This window comes from Copadichromis virginalis, linkage group LG6, assembly GCF_057382275.1.
Source record: "Copadichromis virginalis isolate Kocher_CV1m ecotype Utaka linkage group LG6, C_Virginalis_male_GT1.1, whole genome shotgun sequence".
In the NCBI taxonomy this organism is placed as follows: Eukaryota; Metazoa; Chordata; class Actinopteri; order Cichliformes; family Cichlidae; genus Copadichromis; species Copadichromis virginalis.
In genome coordinates, this window is record NC_140623.1 from 40,347,872 (window position 1) to 40,369,711 (window position 21,840).

Consider the following 21,840-nt stretch of genomic DNA (forward strand, 5'->3'; position numbering starts at 1 on the left):
TTAAGTGGATTCGAACCGCCGACCTTCCGATCATGGGGCGACCACTTTACCTACTGAGCTATCCCTGCCCAATGAAAACGTTTGTCAAGAAGGACAACAAAACCCTTTGTATTAATGTGCAAATAAATGAAATTTAAACAAAAACACAAGTAAAAAATGCATAAACAACTTAAGGTACATTCAGAAGGTCAAACTCAATAAAATATGATGTATATGAAGTTTACCTTTACTTCCCAGTAAAGCTTTTATTGCTGATTACAGAGCTGCTGTTTTGGACACTAGAAACACGTTTTCTCTCGCTCCACCTGAGCTCAGCTGCTCTTCGCAGCGTGTGTGCAAACTGCACCAGTGTCATCCTCACTGCTGCTGTTGTGTTATCAGTGTGTGTGGGGTTAACATTGCTCCTGAGTACCATTTCAGGTCTGTTTTTAAATCACAAATGTTTCACATTTCCATAGCGACAGTGGTATGAGCCGTGCCTTAAACAGCATCGAAACAAAGAATTTGTATTAAGAATTTTTTATAATAGAGTTATTCGAATTACTCGATAATTCGTAGCTCTAACTGATAACTTTCAGCATCACACAGTGAAACTAATGTAGTCATGTTTTATCTTATAATTTTATAAAAATGTAAACAGATTTCAAGACAAGACTTGTATTTCTTCATGTCTAGACTACTGCAAAAGCCTTTTTACTTCCTGCACTCATTTTTGCATTTGAACACTGGCTTCCAGAATGTTATAGAATTGATGTAACTGATAACTAGTTTTAAGGCCATTGGCTTTACAACTTCTGCATCTTTCAACTGCAGTTGTGCGATAATGATCCACACGGGGATGCCGGTCCCTGCCTCACTGAAGACTTAAGGCAACAGTGTTTGCAGTCAGTGCCCCGAGGCACTGGTCCTTGGTTATTAATAAATAATAATGGCTTTTATTTTTGGCCATTAGCAAAGAGACCAGGAAAGGGCCAGAAAGAAACAAAGAAACAGAAAACAACTAATTGAATTAGATGGAAAGAACACATAAATTGGTAATAAAAAAGATTTAGGTTGAAGTAATGGCTCATTACACCCGTGCCACATATTATATATGATTAAGAAAAATTATTGCTTTGTAGCCACAGCACCTAGACGCCACGCAGTCATTCAGATGACATTCAACTGTATTCCAGTATAAGTAAATGTGTAACTTTTGTATAGGCGACTCCATCTGTCTGACACCTAAAGCTTCCCAAAGCTGGGCCATGCAAGAGGAGAACAACAAGCAAAACAGGAACAGAAAGACTGAAAAAGAAAAGAATCAAGGTGTTGCAGAGACGAGACCTCAACCCGATTTAAATGCTGTGGTGGGAACTTTAAGAGCGCTGTACACAAACAAATGCCCACAAACCTCAATGAACTGAATCAGCGCTGTAAGGAAGAGAGAGCTGAAATTCTTTCACAATGACAAGAGACTGATAAAGTCATACAGAAATGATTATTGGGGTGTACTTAGTTGTTCACAGGAACTGCATAGTAGTGTCCAGTGAGAACTTTCTTAAGAAAAAAAAAAAAGAAAAATTATCAGAAGGTGTAGGTTTTGTAAGAATTTGCCTCTGCACACACAAAAGATTTTAAATCAGACAAACAAACATGTACTTCAAGGGGTTTTACAAGTAAGTATTAGAAGCAATCAGTGTTTTTTTAATACACAAGTCAGTTTTAAATATGTCCCGTTATCCTCTGTACCTTTTATCACAGTACAAAGTGTGACAGCAGAGCGAAACTATCCCACTGAACCCAAAATAAGCTGTTAAGCGCGTCACCTACGTAGGGCGTGCGCGCCGCTGACCCGCTCCCGGGAACGTGACGCGCGGGCGGCGCACGGGGCGGCGCCGTCCCCTTGTTCGCCATACTTGCAGGAGAGCCCAGAGAGCAACGAACGCACTTACTGCAAAGGCTCCTGAAAACACTACTGCGTTTAATTTAAAGGTAAGCGTCTCCAGCTTCGAGGACAGCTTCTAACGCCCTCTCTAGAGCAACCATAACCGGCGCGCGTCCGTGAAGCCGCTCCGTTGTCGCGCCCGCTCCTGTCAGCTGATGATAACTTGTCATGCTAATGTTAGCTGCAGGCTCCGGTTAGCTCGGCTGAATTGTTCCCAGCGGTTAACGAGCTAGCCACTTGTCTCGCTCCTCAGTCCCACCCTGTGTGAGAGGGGGGGTCGGCGGCAGGAAAAGTTGAGCCACATTGTTCAGTATTAATGAGTTTAATCGTTCAGGCTAATGAACCAGTGGCGTGAGTAAACTGATGTGCTGTCAAAAGGAGGTTTGTTACCCGGCTAATAATGACAGATATATTTACTATTTTATCACCATGGCAGCTGCGGTTCATCTGGGGTTTTTCGCGGATAATACATAATTGAGGAAAATTTGCAAAGATCCGTGATATTATCTTTAAAATAAACATGCGTTCATTAAATTTCATTGAAAGAGCTGTTTTGTTTTTAATTTAATTTAATGCAGAAAAAATAAATATAGGAAACTCTGAAAGTCTTTGTGTTTATATGCCTGCCTAAGGCAAACAATAACACACTTTGACCAACGAACTATTAATTCTGTGTGTTAGTTAGAGATCAATACGTTAAAAAAAGCCCCACAAAAAGAAAAGTTACACTTTGTTTTTAATATATGTTATTGTTACTCTGTTCATCTGGGATTAGATTCACCTAGATTACAAACGACAAAATGACAGTCAGACCTTCCAAGAGCTAGTTTATGAACAAAAATGTATACGATTTAGAGATTACATGATATATTAGAGTATTATTATTATTATTATTTCTTATTATTTTATAAGTGAGCCTTTATATAGGTTTATATAGGTTCATTCTTCTGTCAGGTGTGTATAGAGTGTGAAATGATTTGATAATGAACCTAAATAATAAATAATCATCTGTTAGCCTCTATTACACTTTAACAAAACTTAAATTCTTTGCACATGGAGTTACTCATTAACAGGCTGCCCGTTATGAAGGTCAGATAGATGTAATGGCACTTTGGCGCCGGTTTGTTGACTTTTTACTTGTTGGCGTTAACGTTTTCACAGCAGAGAAATAAACTCACGCCCCCACAGCGAAAGTCTTTCTCTTTTTTAAAGAAGCAAACACAGCTACTCCCTTGGAGCATCTCATTCCCCCTCTTTGCTGTTCTTGAATGTAGCTGGAGTCCCTTTCAGCTGTTAACAAACTGTTGGCTTGTGTATGGCGTGCATCATGGCTGGATTGAACATGAGTGTACCGCTATTTCAGTGATGTCGAATTGATGCAGGAGCTCAGATCTTCTCAGATCATACAAAAGGAAATGCTGCAACATTTGGAAATTATAAGACTTTCTGGAGATCTGGAGACTTTCAGTTTGCATATTCACCTGACTGTGATATGAGAAACTGTTTTGATGACACGGTATAACTTTGATTTATTAAGTTAGCATAACCAGGAGGAAGCCAGTGATGTGTGAAATAGTTTTGGTGACACTACTTTGGTTGAAAGAGGGCGCCATTTTTGTTTTTACTGTTTCATTTATACGTTGTTAACGACTAACTTAATGTTTTATAAAGCTCAGTTTGATTTAATTTCTTTCTAACTGTACCAAATTTAATAATTCCCTGCTAAGCACGTCTGAAGAGCCAACTATGTCGCTCTTTACTGAATTTTTGCACTAAAGAGACTTAAAACAGTCAAACAGCTAAGGTAGCAGTTAGTTTGTTTAACCCTTACCTGGTTTTTCTGCGCTGAGATTGGACCAATGACAGATGTGCTGAAATAGCATGCAGTTTTTATGCATTCTATGCGTAGACTGTTTCATAGACAGTCTGGCAGCTTGTGCAATATTAGATAAACATGGAAAACATGCTTGTGGATGGTCCTAAAATATGGGAGAAACTGGGAAAAGCAGGAATGTTGACAGATTTGGTAAGGCGTGTCAATGCAGGTCCCCATAATCATTCTCTCCTCAGTGCTACTATTGGTCCACTAACGTAACATATTTAACTACTTAAAAAGCCCAGTGGATGAGAAAAGAAAGAAATTCAATAAATGCAAAAGACGAATAACAAGATATAATTTAATATATTTTATAATTTCTCTTTGGCAAATAAATTACACATGACTAATACAAGGAGGTGAGTCTGTATTTCCAACCCTACAAAAGCTGTAAAGAAAGGAGTTGTCAGAAGATATTTATTTTATAATAAATGGTTATATAGTAGCAGCTATGAAGCCCGGTTCACATATATTTGCTCATTGTGTCCAGGTTGTTGGTTGCATTGGTGGACATAGCAGACTCTGGTTGCTTAGGTAACCCACTAATGTATTTACCACCCAGTGATAAATCAATCAGTGGTATAATTCACTCACATTGGTAGTCGCTTAAGATGATCACCTCAAAGCTGAGAAGAGTTTGGCTCACTTATTTTCGACTGCTCCTACAAGACATTTTATATTCCCAGTTCTTGTGTAGGTCAGGCTCAGATTTTTTTTATATGTTAGTATTTGAGGAAAATTTTCCGTATTTATTGATTAATGCAAACCACTTGATTACAAAAAAATCCTCAATGTAACTTCTTTGCTTCAGTGCTTTGTAAGCATTTCATCCACATTTGTGACTAAAATAGACATGAAATAGTGACGTGGAGTATTAGAAGATTCACGCCAGGTAGTTCCTACATTTCTCAGCAAAAAGACGGAAAACACAACAGCAGCTGTGGAGATGATGCTGTCACAGTTTAACGTGGAGCCACAGTCTGTCTACAGACACGTGGTGAAAAGCGGGGAGGTGGCGTTGTTACCGAGAAAGTGAACTCAGCTGCAGTGAAAAGAAAACATGTTTGTCTTGTCCAAAACTATTAAAACCTTTCTGATAAACAGCTGGTGTGAGTCCTTCGTCTATCCACATCAACAACCAGCGCAAACATGACATAAAGCAAACTTTCAGCTCCTCGCATAGGCCACCGTTTTCCTTACACAGAGAAAAATCCATGTTAAAGCTAGAGAAGTTAGAATAAAAGCCTATTTATGCAGATTAACTGTTAACTCAATTAAACTGGCAGCAGCCCAGGGTGTACTAGACTAGATTTATTTCAAGGCTTTTGTAACATTGTTTTTCAGATTTAGATGAATATAAAACATAAATAATGTCATACACATTAAATTAAATTTTATTTATAGTTAAAAAACAAAAACAAATAAAAGTTTTTTTGTTTTTTTTTTATCTTGCAGGTCAGTAAAAGCATGCATGGGGTCCGCAAAACTTTAAGCACTGACGTGGGGCTGTTAGTTTGGATAGTAAATTATTATTAAGTAAGCCGTCGGCAGGTTCTGAACATGTTGTAACATCATGATGATTCTTTAAAAAGCAATTACAGACGGCATTAAACAGACAGACACACGCACACGGTCGCTGACTAACATGCACAAAAATGCACAACAAACATTAACCTTGACCATCGTTGATCCCTGACATCATCGTCCATGTGCAAAACATTGTTGTTTGCAGGGTATTGTTGTCTCCCTGCCGTGCGGGCGGCCAGTACGGACACCTAAGATTGGAATGCGATAACTCGAGAATGAGGCAACCTCGGAGCTTCAAATTATTACTATAGGAATTATCTATCTGCATATCTCAGGGAACTCAACCTGAAGGTCAGAGGTCAAGTTTTCTGAAAATCTTGTGAATGCGATAACCTAAGAACAAGGCAACAAAGGGGTAGCACCAGTCGCCGTAATTTAAATTATATTGCTGCTCAAAATTACAGCAGGCAGAAACCTCCATGTCTCTATTAAATTCTGTATTTGTTATTAATGTTTGCATGAGGCCGGCAGGGGTAACAGTCTGGATTGGCTGTTGCCCTGCAGGTTGTTGTTCTTAGTGTTTGATACAAAAATAGATGAACCCAAAAGAACCCAACACCAAACAGAGGATGTAAACGTTAGTGACACAGTGCACTGATGAGGCTACAGGCTCCCGCATGCTTCCTCTGTTTGTGAAATTGAAGTTTCTTTAAGCTTCCCGTCCTGTTTGCGAGCCTGCTGAAGGCTGTGTGGGGCGAGTCTGTCAAACTGGGTTCTAGTCCACTCATGAAATGTCCTAATGTTAATATTTGGCATGACAGCACAAGGGGAGTCTTCTTAATATCACTTTTATTAACTTCTTACATCATGTCCTGTGAGAACACGTGAACTGTTGAAAGTGAAAACACACGAGGATACTTTTTTTTACAATTCATAAAACATGGGATTTTTTTCAGCTTTCCTCAAATAAAAGCACAAATATTATTATACAAATTTATTTAAATCTAAAATACATTATGAGCTTACCAGAAATTAAATTTTTAACCTTTTTATTGTATGTTTGCTCAAATGGAAAAGCTTGTGACAGGAGAACCATAGTGCTTAAACGCATGCACGATAGTTCATTTGAAAGGTAACTTCTACTATCTGGAAAATGTGACTGTTCCATATTTCAGACCTGTGCTAATCCCGTGAGGTATTGACGTTACAGGTGTCCTTACTCCTCATGAAAACATCTTCAGTTGTCCAAATTTAATCATATGAGGTTAAATATAAATATTTTATTTCCTCACTTTGTGGAGAAAAAGCGGCTGAGCAGGCAGTGGAACATTTGTGCTTTTATTAGTAACAATACAAAGTGAATATCCTAAAATTTATTCACTTGAGTTTTGGTTGACAGCTCACTCAAAGTGCAACTCAAGGTCAAAATCAGTGATGGCCAATTTAATTTAGGTGGGACACATACAGCCCAGTATGAGCTAAAGTGGACAGTTGTATATTGTTTCCCTTTCTCTACAATGGTGAATGGACTGGTACTCATATAGCATCTTTCTGCTTAATTTGTGCACTCAAAATGCCTCATTCACCTAATCACACACACACATTCATACACCTTCTGACCTTCCGATGGATGCATCGGGGTCAACTCGAGGTTCGGTATCAGATGGACTGGAGGAAATCAATCCACTGACCTTCTGATTAAACAGAGCCTCAGTGTCATGAAGTTTAAGTACACATTTACTGAACCAACCATCAGTTATAAAAGTGAGCTGAAGAAAAATAACACATCAGTTTTCCACATTATGAAAAAAACTGCTGATTGCCCATCAGCACGGCTCTTTAGGGTCACACTTTGCATAAAACTGTGTCAGAATGATCACTTTCTGTGTTGCCCGATTGACCAAACTTTGGAGAATAAAGTAAATGGAGCTTGCCTAGTAATAAATTATTATATGGTCTCACAGAATAAGATAGCAGTGTATAAAGGGATTAAATTAGCCTTTTGTGAGACAATAAAATCTAAAAGCTACCAGTAAAAGACTGATGTACTTGCACGGTGCTCAGTGGGAAAAATATTTAGCTTTAAGAAATTTCGTAACAGGGAGACCATGCAAACCAAAAATCTAAATAAAAAACTAAGAGTTAATGCCAGGAGTTTCACTCCTCGTCGAGTAACCGTGATCTAAATTTGACCTCAGTTAAATCTGCAATTTAGTTATGCAAAACATGAACTCAAATGAAGATTGCATTAAAAAAAACCAGTTATTTTTTATCATTGTACATGGCTCTAATAATGCATTTTATTTTTATTGAGTGGAAGGTATATCTGAAGTCGCAAGAGAAACTTGACCAAAGTAAAAGTTTGGTGTTTAAAGGCTCTGCTTGATTAAGGAGAATTTGTGCAACCAGCAGCTAATAATCACATTTTGAAGATGTTCTTGAAGTCTTACTTTAGTCACACAATTTTGGTTCCTTCAGGTGCAAGAAATTGTGTATATATAATGGTGCATTTGTAAGGAATAGAAAAGCGGAAAATTGAAGCAGGATTTTGGCTCCTGCTCAGGCATGTTTATGGCTGCGGCTCCTCGCATAGTTCACGTGTGTGCTGCTTATAGACATTTCTATGATGCCTGCTAGTTTAGGCAGTTCATAAGAGAAGAGAGAGATATGCAGACAAACTCAAACTTACGATTTGTATCACAAAAATCACTAATCACTAAAATTATTTGGGACATTTGCATTATCCACAATTCTTTTCAAACTTCCAGTCTTTTAGTTACAGCTACAGTTTACACAGTGTTGCATCTGAGGCTGGAGACTCGGAGCATTTAATCCATCTGTTGCTGCTGAAATGTAAACGAATGTCATGGAGGTATTAAACACTGCTGGCTGAGCACTGCTGGGTGGAGATGGAGGTACAATTAGTTCACAGCTACGTTTGCTGTATTGTTGAACTAACTGAAGCAGATTACAGTGATGTTGACTTAGCAGTTAATTTTTTTACCAGTTGTGAAAAATGTCCAGCCTAGTTAAATATCACCTAATGAATAAGAACGGATTATAAAAAAATCAAGAGTATAGTGACTAAAACGATCATGGTGCATCAGATCTTTCTAGCGTGCATGTTGACATTATTTCACTAACTTTTATAGTCAGAGGAAACACATCGGCTCTGTTTTGGTCCTTTTCCTGTACAGCAGTGAGCTTTCGCCCCTCCCTGAAAGCTCGGACTCGCTCGTGTTCAGCTTTGACCAAGATGATGGAAAAACCTGGTCTGCCTAGAAGGAGAAAAACTAACGAAGTTTCCATAGGCGAACATGTTCTAGAAGAAAGAAAAACGAGTACACCTGCCAGCATCCCTCACCCAAACTCTTAACTGTTTGCTATCACTGAGTTTGTGGCTGTTGCTGCAGGGCTTCTGAGGTGGGCAGCTCCAATATCTACCACAAACATCCTGCAGTACAGGCTGCAGGCTGGCAGGGACCAGCAGTTTCCCTTAAGAGTACTCCCCATGTCATAACCTTGTACGTCCTCCACCACAGCTGTGTACCCCTTTATTTCTTACATTTATCTATTTATTAAATAAAACATTTTATTGAAATTGTACATAAATCCTAAGAAAATCCCCTGTAAAATATTCTAAGTTCAGTAAATACATCTTGTTTCTTAAAATCTCCTCCTATGTCTCCGAAACACCTCTCGAAGTTGGAGTTGTCCAGGAGGCGTCCTGTTCAGATGCCCAGACCACCTCAAATGGCTCCATTCATGCGCTTGACATTCTTTTAAATGTCTAGTCTAGGCATGGATGTTTTTTGTCATAATGGAGCAGCCCTGTGAAGCAGTAGAGTCACTGCATCTGAGCAAAGAGAGTTTACGTCCTGAATTCTCTCTGCTGGTTTTTCCACATTACTGAGAGTTCGTTGTGTGCAGAGCTGTCCTTTAGGTTTTTTAAAAAAATGCTCCTGTAATTATTTACAACATCAAAGTGGCTGCTCTTAAGTGATTAAAGATACACAACCAGGACTAAAGTGTAATTGTAAGCGATGTATGCTAGAGTGGCAGTGGTGCATTCAGGCCCTGTGTTTTTTCTGTTTTGCTGTGGGTGGGAGGGGGGCTTTAATGTGAGCTTTAAGACTCTCGGTCCAAGCACAGCTCTTCCTGCTTTTGTTACACTGTGCGTTTGAGCAGTGGAAAGTTTTTGGGCATTAGCCTCCTTAAAACGGGAACACAGTTAGTTTCTGTGCAAATGAAACACAAACCCATTGTCTCTGCATCAGGTTAACTCGATCATCTTGCTTTCCTGACATAAATGAGATGGCTTCCTTACTTGGAGGTTTATGAGGACAAAACAAATGTTATTCCTTGTTCTTGTTATCCTTGAAACTCTTCCCTGATAACATCGCTGAGAAAAACAAATATACACGACTGCGGTGTACACTGCTGTGAAGCTGTTGCTTGGTTGAATGTAATAGAGGTGAAAAAGACCAGACTCATGTCATCCATGCCAGGGGAACACAGTTGTTTTCATCTGACCTAAATAACTGCATCATGGGATGCTTGACGCCTCGTTCATGACTCCCCTCTCATTATTACTACTTCAAAGAAGTGAGATTAGATGACATAAAATGCTACACACAGCAGAGTTTGTCTTTTTGTTTACAACAAAACACTTGCCTCCCCAAGAGACAAGTGTTAGTAAGAATATAGGACGTCTGCCCACCTGCTTTCTTTCCATGCTCGCTATACCGTCACTCACATTTTTTCCCCCCTCCAGACATGGCTGACGATGACGTGACTACGGAGCAGCTAGCAGCTATCGCCGCTGAAAATGAAGAGCCAGAGCCAGTGAACTACAAACCTCCAGCCCAGAAGTCAGTGAAGGAGATCCATGAGCTGGATAAGGATGACGAAAGCCTACGCAAATATAAGGAAGCCCTGCTTGGCTCTGGGATCTCTGAGGCTGGTAATACATTGTGTGTGTCTGAGTGTGTGTGTAACGGTTCTGCAAAACCACAGTTCAAATTGTATCTCGGTTTTTCTTTAGAAGTGATTAATTAAAAACAGAAAAATATGTTTATTTGATTTAATGATAAACGTTAAAGTCCATTACTCTGATGTGTTTCTTGTTCACCGCTTCAACAATACAGAAGAGGTCCCTGTAGGTATCACAGTGCAGGAAGGTGGTGCTGTGTTACAATAAAGCAGATGTTTTTGTTGTTTTTGGTTTGTCATTGAACTGTTACATCCTGTTTGATGCATTGTGCATTTTATTAAAAAAACAGGACTAAGCTGGAGTTGTATGTCTTTATAGTAACCTGTGGCCTAGTGTTGTCTGTCAAACACTGATGATCAGTACGCTTCCTGCTGTGAGGAGAAAGTTTGAATTGTTGCCTGAGAACAAACTGAAGAGTAATTAATGCAGAATCTGTCCCAACTACAGCAGCCTGTCCTGATTTCAGCTCCCCTGAGTTCAAACACTTCAAACACGTAGCTGATTTTTACATCACATGCAGACCTCCTATAAATGTCTGGGTTTAGCAGACTGCATGTGAAAATGACGTTAAAGTGTCTTTAAGGATAAATAAAAGTTATGAATATAAACTATGGAGCAGCCAGCAGTAATCTGGGTAGTATGAGACACATGTTTAGCATGTTTGCTACATCTGTACTGAATCACCTGTTTCTTTGGTCTTGTCTCAGATCCCAATGTTCCCAACGTCCAGGTGATCCGGATGAGTTTGGTCTGTGATAGTGCTCCTGAGCCGCTGGTCCTGGACCTCTGTGGTGAGTCTGTGTTCAGGCAGAAATCAAGTAGAAGTTTCTGATTGAACCCCAACATTCAGTGTTTGATAACTAATGGCGCCATATTGGAACTGTTGATCCTTCCTACGGGTTTCCGTAGACCAGGGGTCGGCAACCTGCGGCTCTTCAGTCCTTATAGTGCGGCTCCGCGTGGTTTGGGAAAATAAATTAGAAGTATTTAGCTGAAGTATATTTTCTTTATGTTAGTTTTTTTTAACTTGTAGTTCTAAATTGGAAGATTGTTGTAATATTGAAATATAAAAATAAAATTATATTCTATTATTTTTTTCATCGCTCAATATAAGCGTCACACTTGCGGAAGCCGGTGTACCCGCCGAAACGCCGTGCATTTATCGAGACTTCCAACCCCAGGTAGGCCAATTATGGATCTTCGGATCCACATTATGTCAGCAGCTGTTCTCCACCGTGAACTATGTTAAAAACAAACACCGCTCGCGCCTCACAGATGACAACTTACTGTCCTGCGTAAAGATAAAGTGACTTCGTACAGCCCCGATTTGCAGACGCTGTGCGCAGAGGTTCAGGAGCAGAAGTCTCATTGTAAACATATCACGGCAGACCCGACGATGTTTGCATGAACATGCTTTTCAGCATCTCTTTATTGACCACTTTTCACACACGGTTGCTGTACGCATACAGCCGGCTGTAGCTTTGCAGCTCACAGCCCGACACACACCAACACATTAGCATAGATACCACAGACGTTAAGGCGGCGAGGCGAGGCACACACATTAACCAGGTAAAATACATGTTTAGGCAGAATTTTGCAAATATCTATTTTTCATTTTTCAGCAGCATAGTGCTTTTTTTCCAATTATTTTTTTAAAATTCAGGTCAAGGCTCCAAACGCCCAAAGGCGATTTATATATCACAACAGTTTTTGTTTGCTACGTGGTTCATTTTAGTTTCCTTTCCATTTGTTATATTTCTTTAAGAGTTCAAAATGTGTTAATTACATGAATAAAATGTAATTTTCTCTGTAGCACTTCATGGATTTCATACGCAACACACCTTAGTTGTTCACACAAAGCATAAAGGTAAAAAGCAATATATACAGTGTTAACTTCATTTTAGATGTCAAAAAGTATTTGCGGCTCCCAGTGTTTTCTTTTGCGTGGAAACCGGGTCCAAATGGCTCTTTGAGTGTTAAAGGTTGCTGACCGCTGCTGTAGGGGAACCTGGGGAAGGATTATTAATAAGTGGCCCGCAGTTATGTTTGTTTCCGGGTTTGTCTCTTCTGGTCCGCTGCTTTAGGTTTTCAGTTGTTTGCTATTTCCCAGCTGCCTGGGCACCTTCTTCATACCCATGTGCATGTGCAGCGATCGTGGTTGGCACTCTGGAAAAAACATTTGTGCGTGACTCAAGGAGTACCTGGATAACTCGGTGTCCCACCAACATTTTCACCTCACTTATTTTTTCAATTTTTATTTTGTTTAAAGTTAGAGGAATCTGCTGCTGAGTTCAGTATGTGCAAGATATTTTCAAGTTTCTTGAGTAGCCGCACCAAAATAATTGTAAATATGAGAGGATATAATTGAGCATCCTCGAGTTCATTCAGAGTGATGAGCTCACCTGTGAAGCAAACTGCTGAGACAAACTCACAAACAAGTAGGGGTGAAAAATCTATACTGGATAGTATCGCGATATTTTGTATCATGTGACACCAAATATTGATGTTTTATTAAATAAAATAATCTGGGGTTACTATAAATACATTATTGTTGCCTTATTGTAAATTCGACACGTAACCATAACAGTTAATAAGAGAGACGAAATTAATATCAAGCAGGTTCTTTGAGTTCGTGTTATTGGTGCAGCCGTCCAACAGTCCCCGTTTCGCATGTTGCCCCTTGGGAAAATTAATTTCCCGGCTCCCATCTATAAAATAATTGAAATGCCTTTTTTCTCTCATGGGCCAGTAAATCTCCTTCAGTGGTGGTGGTGGGGGACTCGAGGCCCCGCTGCCAAAGTCAACAACGTGTTGTTCCGTCACATTTTCACACCATTATTTTCTTTCGAATCATTTTCATCCTGTTTCAAAGCTCTCAGACGTGCTTGTCCTGCACCCCCAGTACAGACTCTGCCTATTATAACTCCATCCAGCAGCACTTACTCTGTGAAGGTCTGAATCTGCTACTAATAAGATTTACCGACACATCCCAGAAGCAGAGAGAAATGGACAAACTACAGCGACTGGATTTAGTTTTTTAATTCGTGGCACTAATTTAAAAGTTAATGTAAATTATTCCAGAGTTTTATAATCTTGTAGGTCTGAACTGCATCTTCTCACTCCTCTGGAGCAGCTTTGGGCCCAGCTGGCCTAGATTTGGATCAGTCCAGGACATTTTGTCCTGTTCCTCGTTGCAGCTTTTACTGCTTTCTCAGATAAAGTTGTGACTGTCCACACGGTAAATAAAGGCACAACAGTCCAGTTTGGCTGATTGTGACTTTTTCAAAAATCCTGCCATTAATTCTAGTTTAAAGTCACAGATAGCCCTCAGCTATGCTCGTGTGTTTGTCCTTAAAGCTGAATATTGTCAGGCTTAAGAAACACTGAATTGAACTCTGTTAAGGCAAAAAGTGCCCCCCCCCCCCTCAGGAGACGTTAAAATGAATTGTCCCCATTGTGTTTGTATTTGGAGATAAAACATGTTTTGCTTTTCAATAAAAAGTCCCTGAAACTAATATTTTTAAGATGTTTCATGGCACAGTCATTTCTCCTCTTATGCAAGGAACCAAAACGTTTAATAAGGTTGATGATAAAACGCGCCCTCACAGTTTCGGGTTCAATTGACTTACAAACTGGCCCAAAATATAAGACTCTTACTTCTGTGATCACAGAGACTGTGATAAAAAGAAGCTTGCAGGAGGAAGAAGGAAAAGCAGAAGAAGCAAAGATTAGTGTAAGTTGTCTGTTTTTGTACTTCAGGAGCAGGAAATAAAACTGGAACACTAACTTTCTGAACTTTAAAATATTTCTTAGTTTCTGCAGAGGTTTGAGTCTCTTTGGGCTCACTTCCTTCTTTGTTGTTGGTTTCTTGTGAAGCTTGGGTTTAAGAGGACTCAAAGGAAGAGGAGGACACACTCTACTCAGCAAGAACATACTAGAAACAGCTCAGTTGAAAAGCCTTTTTTAGAGGCCTGGGAACAACAGGTCAGCATGGCAGTCAGCTCCCACGGGACTGCCAGAGGATTTTAGTGTCCCGAGGACTCACTGATTGTAGGAAACAAAGGGAGGGATGTAAATGTGTCACGCAGGGCGGCGTGATTAAGGCAAAAAACTGAAACTGTTATAATCTGGATTATTTAAGAGTGTAATTAAAAAACAAACAAGAAATTACTGAACCAAAAAACATTTTGCAGAGGTTTTCCTTTAAATTCAGATATAATTAAATTAGTGGTTTACAGATTAGTGGGTGATTTTAAGGGGTACCAATCAGAAGGTCAGTTATTAAGTTGCCAGTTGACGTAGTGTCCTTGAGCACGATACTGAGCCTCATATGCGTTTTTGCTCGACAGGCTTGTAGCGTAGAAGTATGACAACTAATAACTTTACTTTCTCTAGACCAAAAGCTTTCCTTGTCCAAAAATCTCTCCTGTGTCGCCTCTTTTCTTAATCACTTATGTTCTGCACATTTTTAATCTTAGCTTTGTTTTCTGTACTAGAGTAACAGAGTGTATACAGGAAAAAAGCACGTTTGTTAAGACATTAGGACACTTCCATCTAGAGAAGTGATCCAGTGGAACTTGTGCTTTTAACAAGACTCTCTGTTAGTAGTAGATGGTGTTTTCGCCATGAACCATTCGCCAGTGTTGCTCTGCTAAGGGAGGCAATAAAGGAAGCACCGAAGCAGCTTTCCTCAGTATTTGGATCATTTGAAGAGCTCCCATCGTGGTTTCCATGTAAATGCTTTCGGGTCATGTCACTCTGTGGGGAACATTGTTAACAACATCTGACCAGTCAGCTGCTGGGTTTGTGCTTTCAGGAAGGGGTAGATAACAAAGGAAGGTGCTGCTGTAAAGGTAGAAGGTGCACATCGTTTAAAACAAAAGACAAGATGCTTTGGTAACGTTTTCATCCTGTTTTGGTGAAACAGCCTGACGTCTCTAATTAAAAGCAGTTTTAAATTGTTTATGGTCGATTAACCTCCAAGTTTGATCCACTCGTTTTTATTTCTTTTTAATATAAACCGATACAGTCACAGTCAGCAGCTCGGTGCTAAAATCTAAGGTCATACACTGTTTTAGTTCCAGCTTACCAGAATGTAAAGTAGATGTAAAATAAAAGCTTAGAGGCTAAAGTGTGAGCTCACTGTATGGAGCAGTGTGCGAGTGCTCAGAATAGAAGCAGCTCAGTTTGTGCTCGTGAGCTTCACCTCACGATCGTGATCTAAAAGAGACGATCTGCATTATAATTAACACCTCGTTATCTCACAGTAATGTTTGAGGTCTACAGAGTGAAACGATGTTAGTGGATGGTTCCAGGAGCTACGATAACATGTGTTCAGTGAATCTTTAAGATTGAAACATGAGGGTAAAGACGTGTGTGACTCTCACAGCGTAACAAGTACTTTGGTGGTAACTGTGCGCTCAGTACAGCTGTGAAATATCAACATTGTGTCAGTTAATAAAAACTCAGTACTTTAGATAATTGTGTAATTTTACCTTTTTGATTTTATATGATTTATTGATGTTTACACCTTCATGCATTTGTGTTTTAAATTCATTTTTGCCAAAAGAGACAATAACAAACAAAGTCACTGTGAAGTGAAATCAGATGTCCTAACAGATCTGTGCCCTGCAGACTGTCTAGCTCTCGCTTTTTACCAGCTTTCCTGTGCAAATGTTTTACTCAATAATTTATTTGTGAGAAATCATATATTCAGCTGCCTCTCCAGTAAGTCTCATCTTGGACTGCAGCTGATGACGGTGGTATTGTTCTCCTCTGCTGCCTTTGTGAGCTCAGCATAGCGCCACCTGCTGCAGGTTTGTGTTTGAGTGGCTGTCAAGCTCACGACGGATCTCCACAGCAGAGGGAGGGCTGCTGTCGACAGCTACAGTCCAAGATGTTCAAGTTCCCCCATCTGCATGACCTGTGGGTCGCTCTTGGGGAAGCAGCTTAATGAAATCCAAGACCATAATAATAGTAACAGCAGCCTGGCCAAAGAGCCAGGACACGACACAGGAAGGGTCGCGGCTAAGCAGGTTAGCGAAGTTAGCGAAGACTGATCAGCGTGAGAGTGAGAGGATTGCATGAATGAATGAATCAATGGCACTAGTCCTTATAACAGATGAAATTAAAAAATGCTGAAGTGAACTGTCACTGAGGTTTGGACCTTATATTGATTTGTCTGTGTTTGTTGTTGCTCACAGGAGACCTGGAAGCCTTTAAGAAGCAGGCCTTTGTCCTGAAGGAGGGAGTAGAATACAGAATAAAGATCAGCTTTAAGGTGAGAGCTGCTGGTCCGTTTAAGAAATGAGTGATCTGTCCTTGTTTTCTGCAGACCATGTTAAAGTACAGCTGTTCCACTGATAGTGATGTTTTCAAATCTGTGAAGTTTGGGTCACTGGACAGGACTCGACAGCCATCCTCTAAGGCACATTTTACAGAAATATTGTTGGCACAGGAGCTCAATGTTGGCAGATTGCTGCTCAGTGAGGCTTTGATATTAAAAACATTTATTTCCTGCCATTAACTATAGGAAATATTGCTCACTTCCTCTGAATCCACTGAGTGTAATGTAGGCACAGACGATGTACATAGCAACAAAACAACAAGAGACACACATTGTTATTTATCTGGAACCACATCACAATTACAAAGCAGGTTTTAGAGCCACAAAGAGCCATCTGTAGCCACTCAATAACAAAAAATACAAAATCTCAAAGTAATTGGTGTCAGGTCATCTGCGCTCTCATTAAAACATTAATTGGTAGCAGGAGAATTGTAGTAGATGCTCACAGGATGAAAAGAGTCTTTTTATCAGCTAAAAGCATGTTGGAAATCATCTTTTTGGTGCAGAAATGGTATTTTATGCCTGTCAGACTGTGTTATCCTTGTCATTTTTATAGTTTCATACAAGAAATGGGACCAAATTCTGTTTCTGTGAGAGGCAGCCAATAACGAGTTGATGTTATATTTATACACAATGTTGGTTCACCCTCAAGTTAGGTGCCTTTTTAAGCTTGAATTATTCACAGTTCAGGGTTAATTAGTTTAACAGGAAAAAAAAACATTTTTATAGAAAAAGGTCCACAGACTGAAAATGAGTGAAAAAGCAGCCAATGTCCAAAAACCACTTTCTTCAAGAACTTTTGATCAAGTCAGAAGAAAGTCTGGCTCCTTGGAAGCAAAGTTTAAAGAAATGAGGGCCAGCTCAAGACTTTTGCACAGTGCCATAGACTTGTTGATCTGTCTTACTGTCACATGTCTGATGCAATGTCTTTGTGTCCTCAGGTGAACAGGGAGATCGTATCGGGGCTGAAGTATGTGCAGCAGACGTTCAGGAAAGGAATGAAGAGTGAGTGAAAAACGTCTGTACAAACACAGTTCCTCTGAAGATCAGCGTTACTGGTTGGATGCAGCTCCTGCATGTAAAGCTGATCATGTGCTAACAGCCAAACAGCAGCCTACAACAACCAGAGGCTCATTAGCTGTGCTGCTAATCAGTCTTTTTATATACAAGCATGCACAGCTGTTACTTTGCTAAATGAGCTATTAATGTCAGTTTGGGGCTGATTATTGAGCCAGCCGCTGATGTTGAATCGGTGTTTTTCCTGGATCAAAAAGGCTCCTTTGGAGCGAGCTGAAATGAGCCTGTGTAACAGATAATTGCTGGGAGTTTTACTTTGGCTCTTTGTTTAAAAAAATCTTGTCTCTCCTTGGCGCGTTAGCTACAGTTACAGCACATTTGTTTACGTTCAAACACGTACAGGCCTCAGTCTCACAGTCACCCCTCACACAACTTAAATGTTTCTCTTCATCAGTAAATTTAAAAGTTTTTTCCTTACAATGAAAGAGATAAAAGAGTGCTTAAGCACACAGAGGGGATACTGAGTCACAGAGTAATGGGTAATACTGAGTAACCACAGATGTAACAGCAGCTCTGAATTAAGGCGAGTGAAAGTTGATAAGACGTCTCATGTCACAACAACACTGTTACAAGCTGAACAAACAGTGAAGCAACAATCCTGAGACCTCCTGTGATCCAGAGCTTCTTCAGGGCCTGAAGCTTTATAAGTTATTGAAAACAGCCTCTCACAAAATGCTACTTTTTTAAGTATTATTTGAACATTTTTGCCTTTATTGGATGGTGGAGCAGTGAAGACAGACAGGAAAGTGAGGAGAGGAGAGTCACAGCTGCTGGGACTGCTGCACTCGCCTGCTTACCTACTGAGCTGAAGCGGCTAACTCAGGCTCTTTTTAAAGCCTATGTTTGTGTTTTGCATGTTTAGCTTCTTTTAAAAAAATATTTAATTGGATTTTTATTTTAATAACAATTTCAGGGAATCACAGAATGACTCAAAGGCAGTGCCGTTACACTGTTGTGAATCTGTTTCACCTTTTTTGGTGCAAATTGAAGTGACAACAGGTTCACAGGAGAGGCAACAAGAGCACTCTCCAAAATAAGAGTGAGCTGCTCCCTGCAGCCCATTCAGTTTCAGTCTAGCTCCTCCAGGATGGCACATCCACATGAAGGTTTTCCAGATCAAGAGTGTGGAGGAGGAACGGGAGTGCTCCTGTTTCTGACACACGAGGATCTCGCTGGTTGTTGTTTTGCAGAGCTCTAGCAGTGCTGCTCTTACTCCCTCATACAGACGAGCGTTCCTGCTGCTGGGTTGACGTCCAGCTCTCCTCTCTTAATATCTCCATCTCCTGCTGTGCAGTGCAACCTCGTGACAGCCCATCACAGTGATCTTATTTTACAGGATTAAGTTGTATAAATTATAGAAGTTATAGAAAACTTTTATAATTATATATCCATGTATATTTAAAAATGTAAGTCCTGTGAAGCTGTTATTTTAATTTTTTTTGCTGTAACTGACTCCTCGCAGCCACCTGCAGTGTCTTCATGGCCCACACGTTGGTAATTACCAGCCTGTTCACAATCTGAGCTGAGCGTGATGTAAAGATCTAACGTTTCCTCTCGTTTGTTGACAGTTGACAAGTCAGACTACATGGTGGGCAGCTATGGGCCGCGTGGTGCTGAATACGACTTCCTGACTACGGTGGAGGAGGCGCCCAAGGGCCTGCTGGCCCGTGGCAACTACGTCATCAAATCCAAGTTCACCGACGACGACAAGCACGACCACCTGTCCTGGGAGTGGAACCTGAACATCAAGAAAGACTGGAAAGACTAAAAGAGGCCTTTGTGTTTGGAGCTGGGGGTGTAGGGGGGGCCGCAAGGGATTCCCTCAGCCCCTCCCCTCCTCCTCCATCTTCCTCCTCATCCTCCTCCCATCCCTGCCACGTCCACCGCCATTTCTGCCTTCTTTGTTTTTGTCGTGCATTTCATGCTCTCATGCCTTATCTCACGCCTCGCTGTCTTAACGCCCCACCCGCCCCGCTCTGTCAGCACCAGTAGCAGCAGCAGTAGCAGTAGCAGCAACCTAACCCCCCCCCCCCCCGTCTGTCCGTCCATCAACACCTTCCTGCTCAACGTTTCATTGGTTGCGCACGAGCCCACCTCTGTCCATGCACTCATGCGCCCCACCGAGCTGTGCCAAGTAGCACCTTACTCCTGCGCCCGCCGCCCTCCTCTGCTTCCTGTTTTTTCCCCCAGTTTTTCACTGCTTCAAGAGATTAAGTCCTGCCCTCCACCTCCCCCGAAAAGGTGTCTTCCTCTCTCAGTATAAGTACATGTGGAAAAGCAACTGTACAATCAACTTTTGTTTGCCTTTTTTATATAATGGTATCAATGGTTGTGTAATGTGATTGTATTCACACCACAGTTAATCAGCTGTTCTTAGCACCACCCCCCAGCATCCACCTCCCCGTCTGCCCGCTTGCCAACCGCTCCACGCTCGTTTTGCTTACCTACTCGCTCGCTGTCTTTTGATATGATTACCAGTACCTGCCTTGAAAGAAAAACAAAACGAAACACATTCATTCAGAGCTGCTCTACGCCGCCTCTTTCTTTTCTAAATGTACTTGCACGCTCCCTGTCAGATGGGAGGCGTGGCCAAAGTGAACAAGGGAGTGGAAAGTATAAAAAGTAGCTGCCTTACGTATCGATTAATGTTTCTTTAGCATGCCTTGTGTGCACGAGCAGTGCTCGCGATCAAATAGTCTGAATACGAAGGGCTCGCTCTCGCTGCCAACGAATAACCACCTGTAGCCCTGTTGTAGTGGAGACTGTTTATACAGGTTACTGAATGGCAGCTCTGCACACGCCCACTGCCCCCTCCACGCTAAACGCTTCCTGTAATCGGAGGGAACTGAATGTTAACTATTGGAGAAATTTTAATCTGGCACTCTCGCTTCTTTTAGCCAAGAGGCCTTAGCACCAACTACGATCACGTGGAGAAAAACGGTAAAAACATTTTTAGATTTTTCTTCCCCCCCCCCACTTTGCCTTAATTTTTGCCCCCTCCCCGCCGCTCTCGTTCGTTCAGATCGCTTCATAGGTTGCCGTCAGGAGATCCCAGGTGTGGAGGAGGCTGAGCCAGGCGCCGTCTGCTGCTGCCGCCGCCACTGCCGGAGACCTCGGCGGCGTCTGGTCTCACCCGCAGACAGAGGAAAACTGACATGAACAGTCAGGTGACACTACCAGAGAAAACACATGCTCGCTATTTAAATGAAGAATGAAGGTTTTAAAAACACGACTGACCAGTGACACTAAATATGAAGCAAACTCGTACTGTACCGAAACACATGGATGTAAAGCTTCTGTTTGTTCCTTCCTCATCCTCTTCTTCTGATGATAATTATGAATTCCTGCTCCATACATTCCTTCACATTGTACAGTTTCTATGAAAACGCTGGCATGCTGGTGGGGTTGTATATTCTATCATCATTTGTGGTTGCTCTTCTCGGTCAATAAAGATTTTGCTCAACCTGGCCTCTGACGTTCTGGTGTTTTGCAAATAAAGCTTTTTGCTGTATTACACTGTGAATAAATTCCACTCAGGCTATGAAAGTGATGACTTTCACAGCCTGAATGGAGCTGCAGGTAAGGCAAAGTAGCATTTCAAAACAAATGTATTTTACTAAAATTATTTATCTGTAGTCCTTACAAAGTGATGCTGATTACTTGTGTATGCACTGTCTGCTCGGATCAGCTGGGTTTGTAGCGTTTCAAAGTTGCAGAGCGCCCTCTGGTGGACAAACTGTTTGGTGAATGGTGTTTCTCCTGCCTCTTCAGTTTTGATTTGTTGGTCATTATAAGTGCTGCCACAGATATATTAGTAAATGGCTAATATCAGCCGATACATGCCCCCCACTGATAGAGCAGACTAATTATTGCATTTATTTCTATTACTACTATTATTTAAACAGCTGTAATGAATATGGGATAAATAAAATTGCAGCAGAGCCCAGTACTGTCGGAGATTTGTTCCTGTAAAAAGAGTCAGGATAAGAGCAGCAATTCTCAAACTGTTTAAAAATTGGACAATTTGGATCTGTCCACCAGGGTCGGGGAGGGGGGTGGCGGGTGTATCTGTGGCTACACAAACACTTATGGGA

At 40.9% G+C, this 21,840-nt stretch overlaps 1 protein-coding gene across 1 annotated transcript; it reads left to right on the plus strand.

The window, feature by feature from the left end:
• The first annotated feature begins 1,837 nt into the window (after positions 1-1,837).
• On the plus strand, positions 1,838-21,214 carry LOC146708496 (rho GDP-dissociation inhibitor 1-like). Its single transcript, XM_085460422.1, has 6 exons — positions 1,838-1,974; positions 10,105-10,293; positions 11,031-11,114; positions 16,527-16,603; positions 17,611-17,674; positions 19,315-21,214. Exons 2-6 carry the CDS (start codon positions 10,107-10,109, stop codon positions 19,512-19,514), a joined length of 612 nt encoding a protein of 203 aa, XP_085316548.1. The 5' UTR covers positions 1,838-1,974; positions 10,105-10,106; the 3' UTR covers positions 19,515-21,214.
• Positions 21,215-21,840: the final 626 nt, after the last annotated feature.

Bases quoted from the DNA above. Each gene is read 5' to 3' on its own strand.
- LOC146708496 (XM_085460422.1), top strand. From the start codon at position 10,107: ATGGCTGACGATGACGTGACTACGGAGCAGCTAGCAGCTATCGCCGCT. The intron at 10,294-11,030 runs GTAATACATTGT...GTCTTGTCTCAG, and splicing joins CTCTGGGATCTCTGAGGCTG to ATCCCAATGTTCCCAACGTC. The intron at 16,604-17,610 runs GTGAGAGCTGCT...TTGTGTCCTCAG, and splicing joins GAATAAAGATCAGCTTTAAG to GTGAACAGGGAGATCGTATC.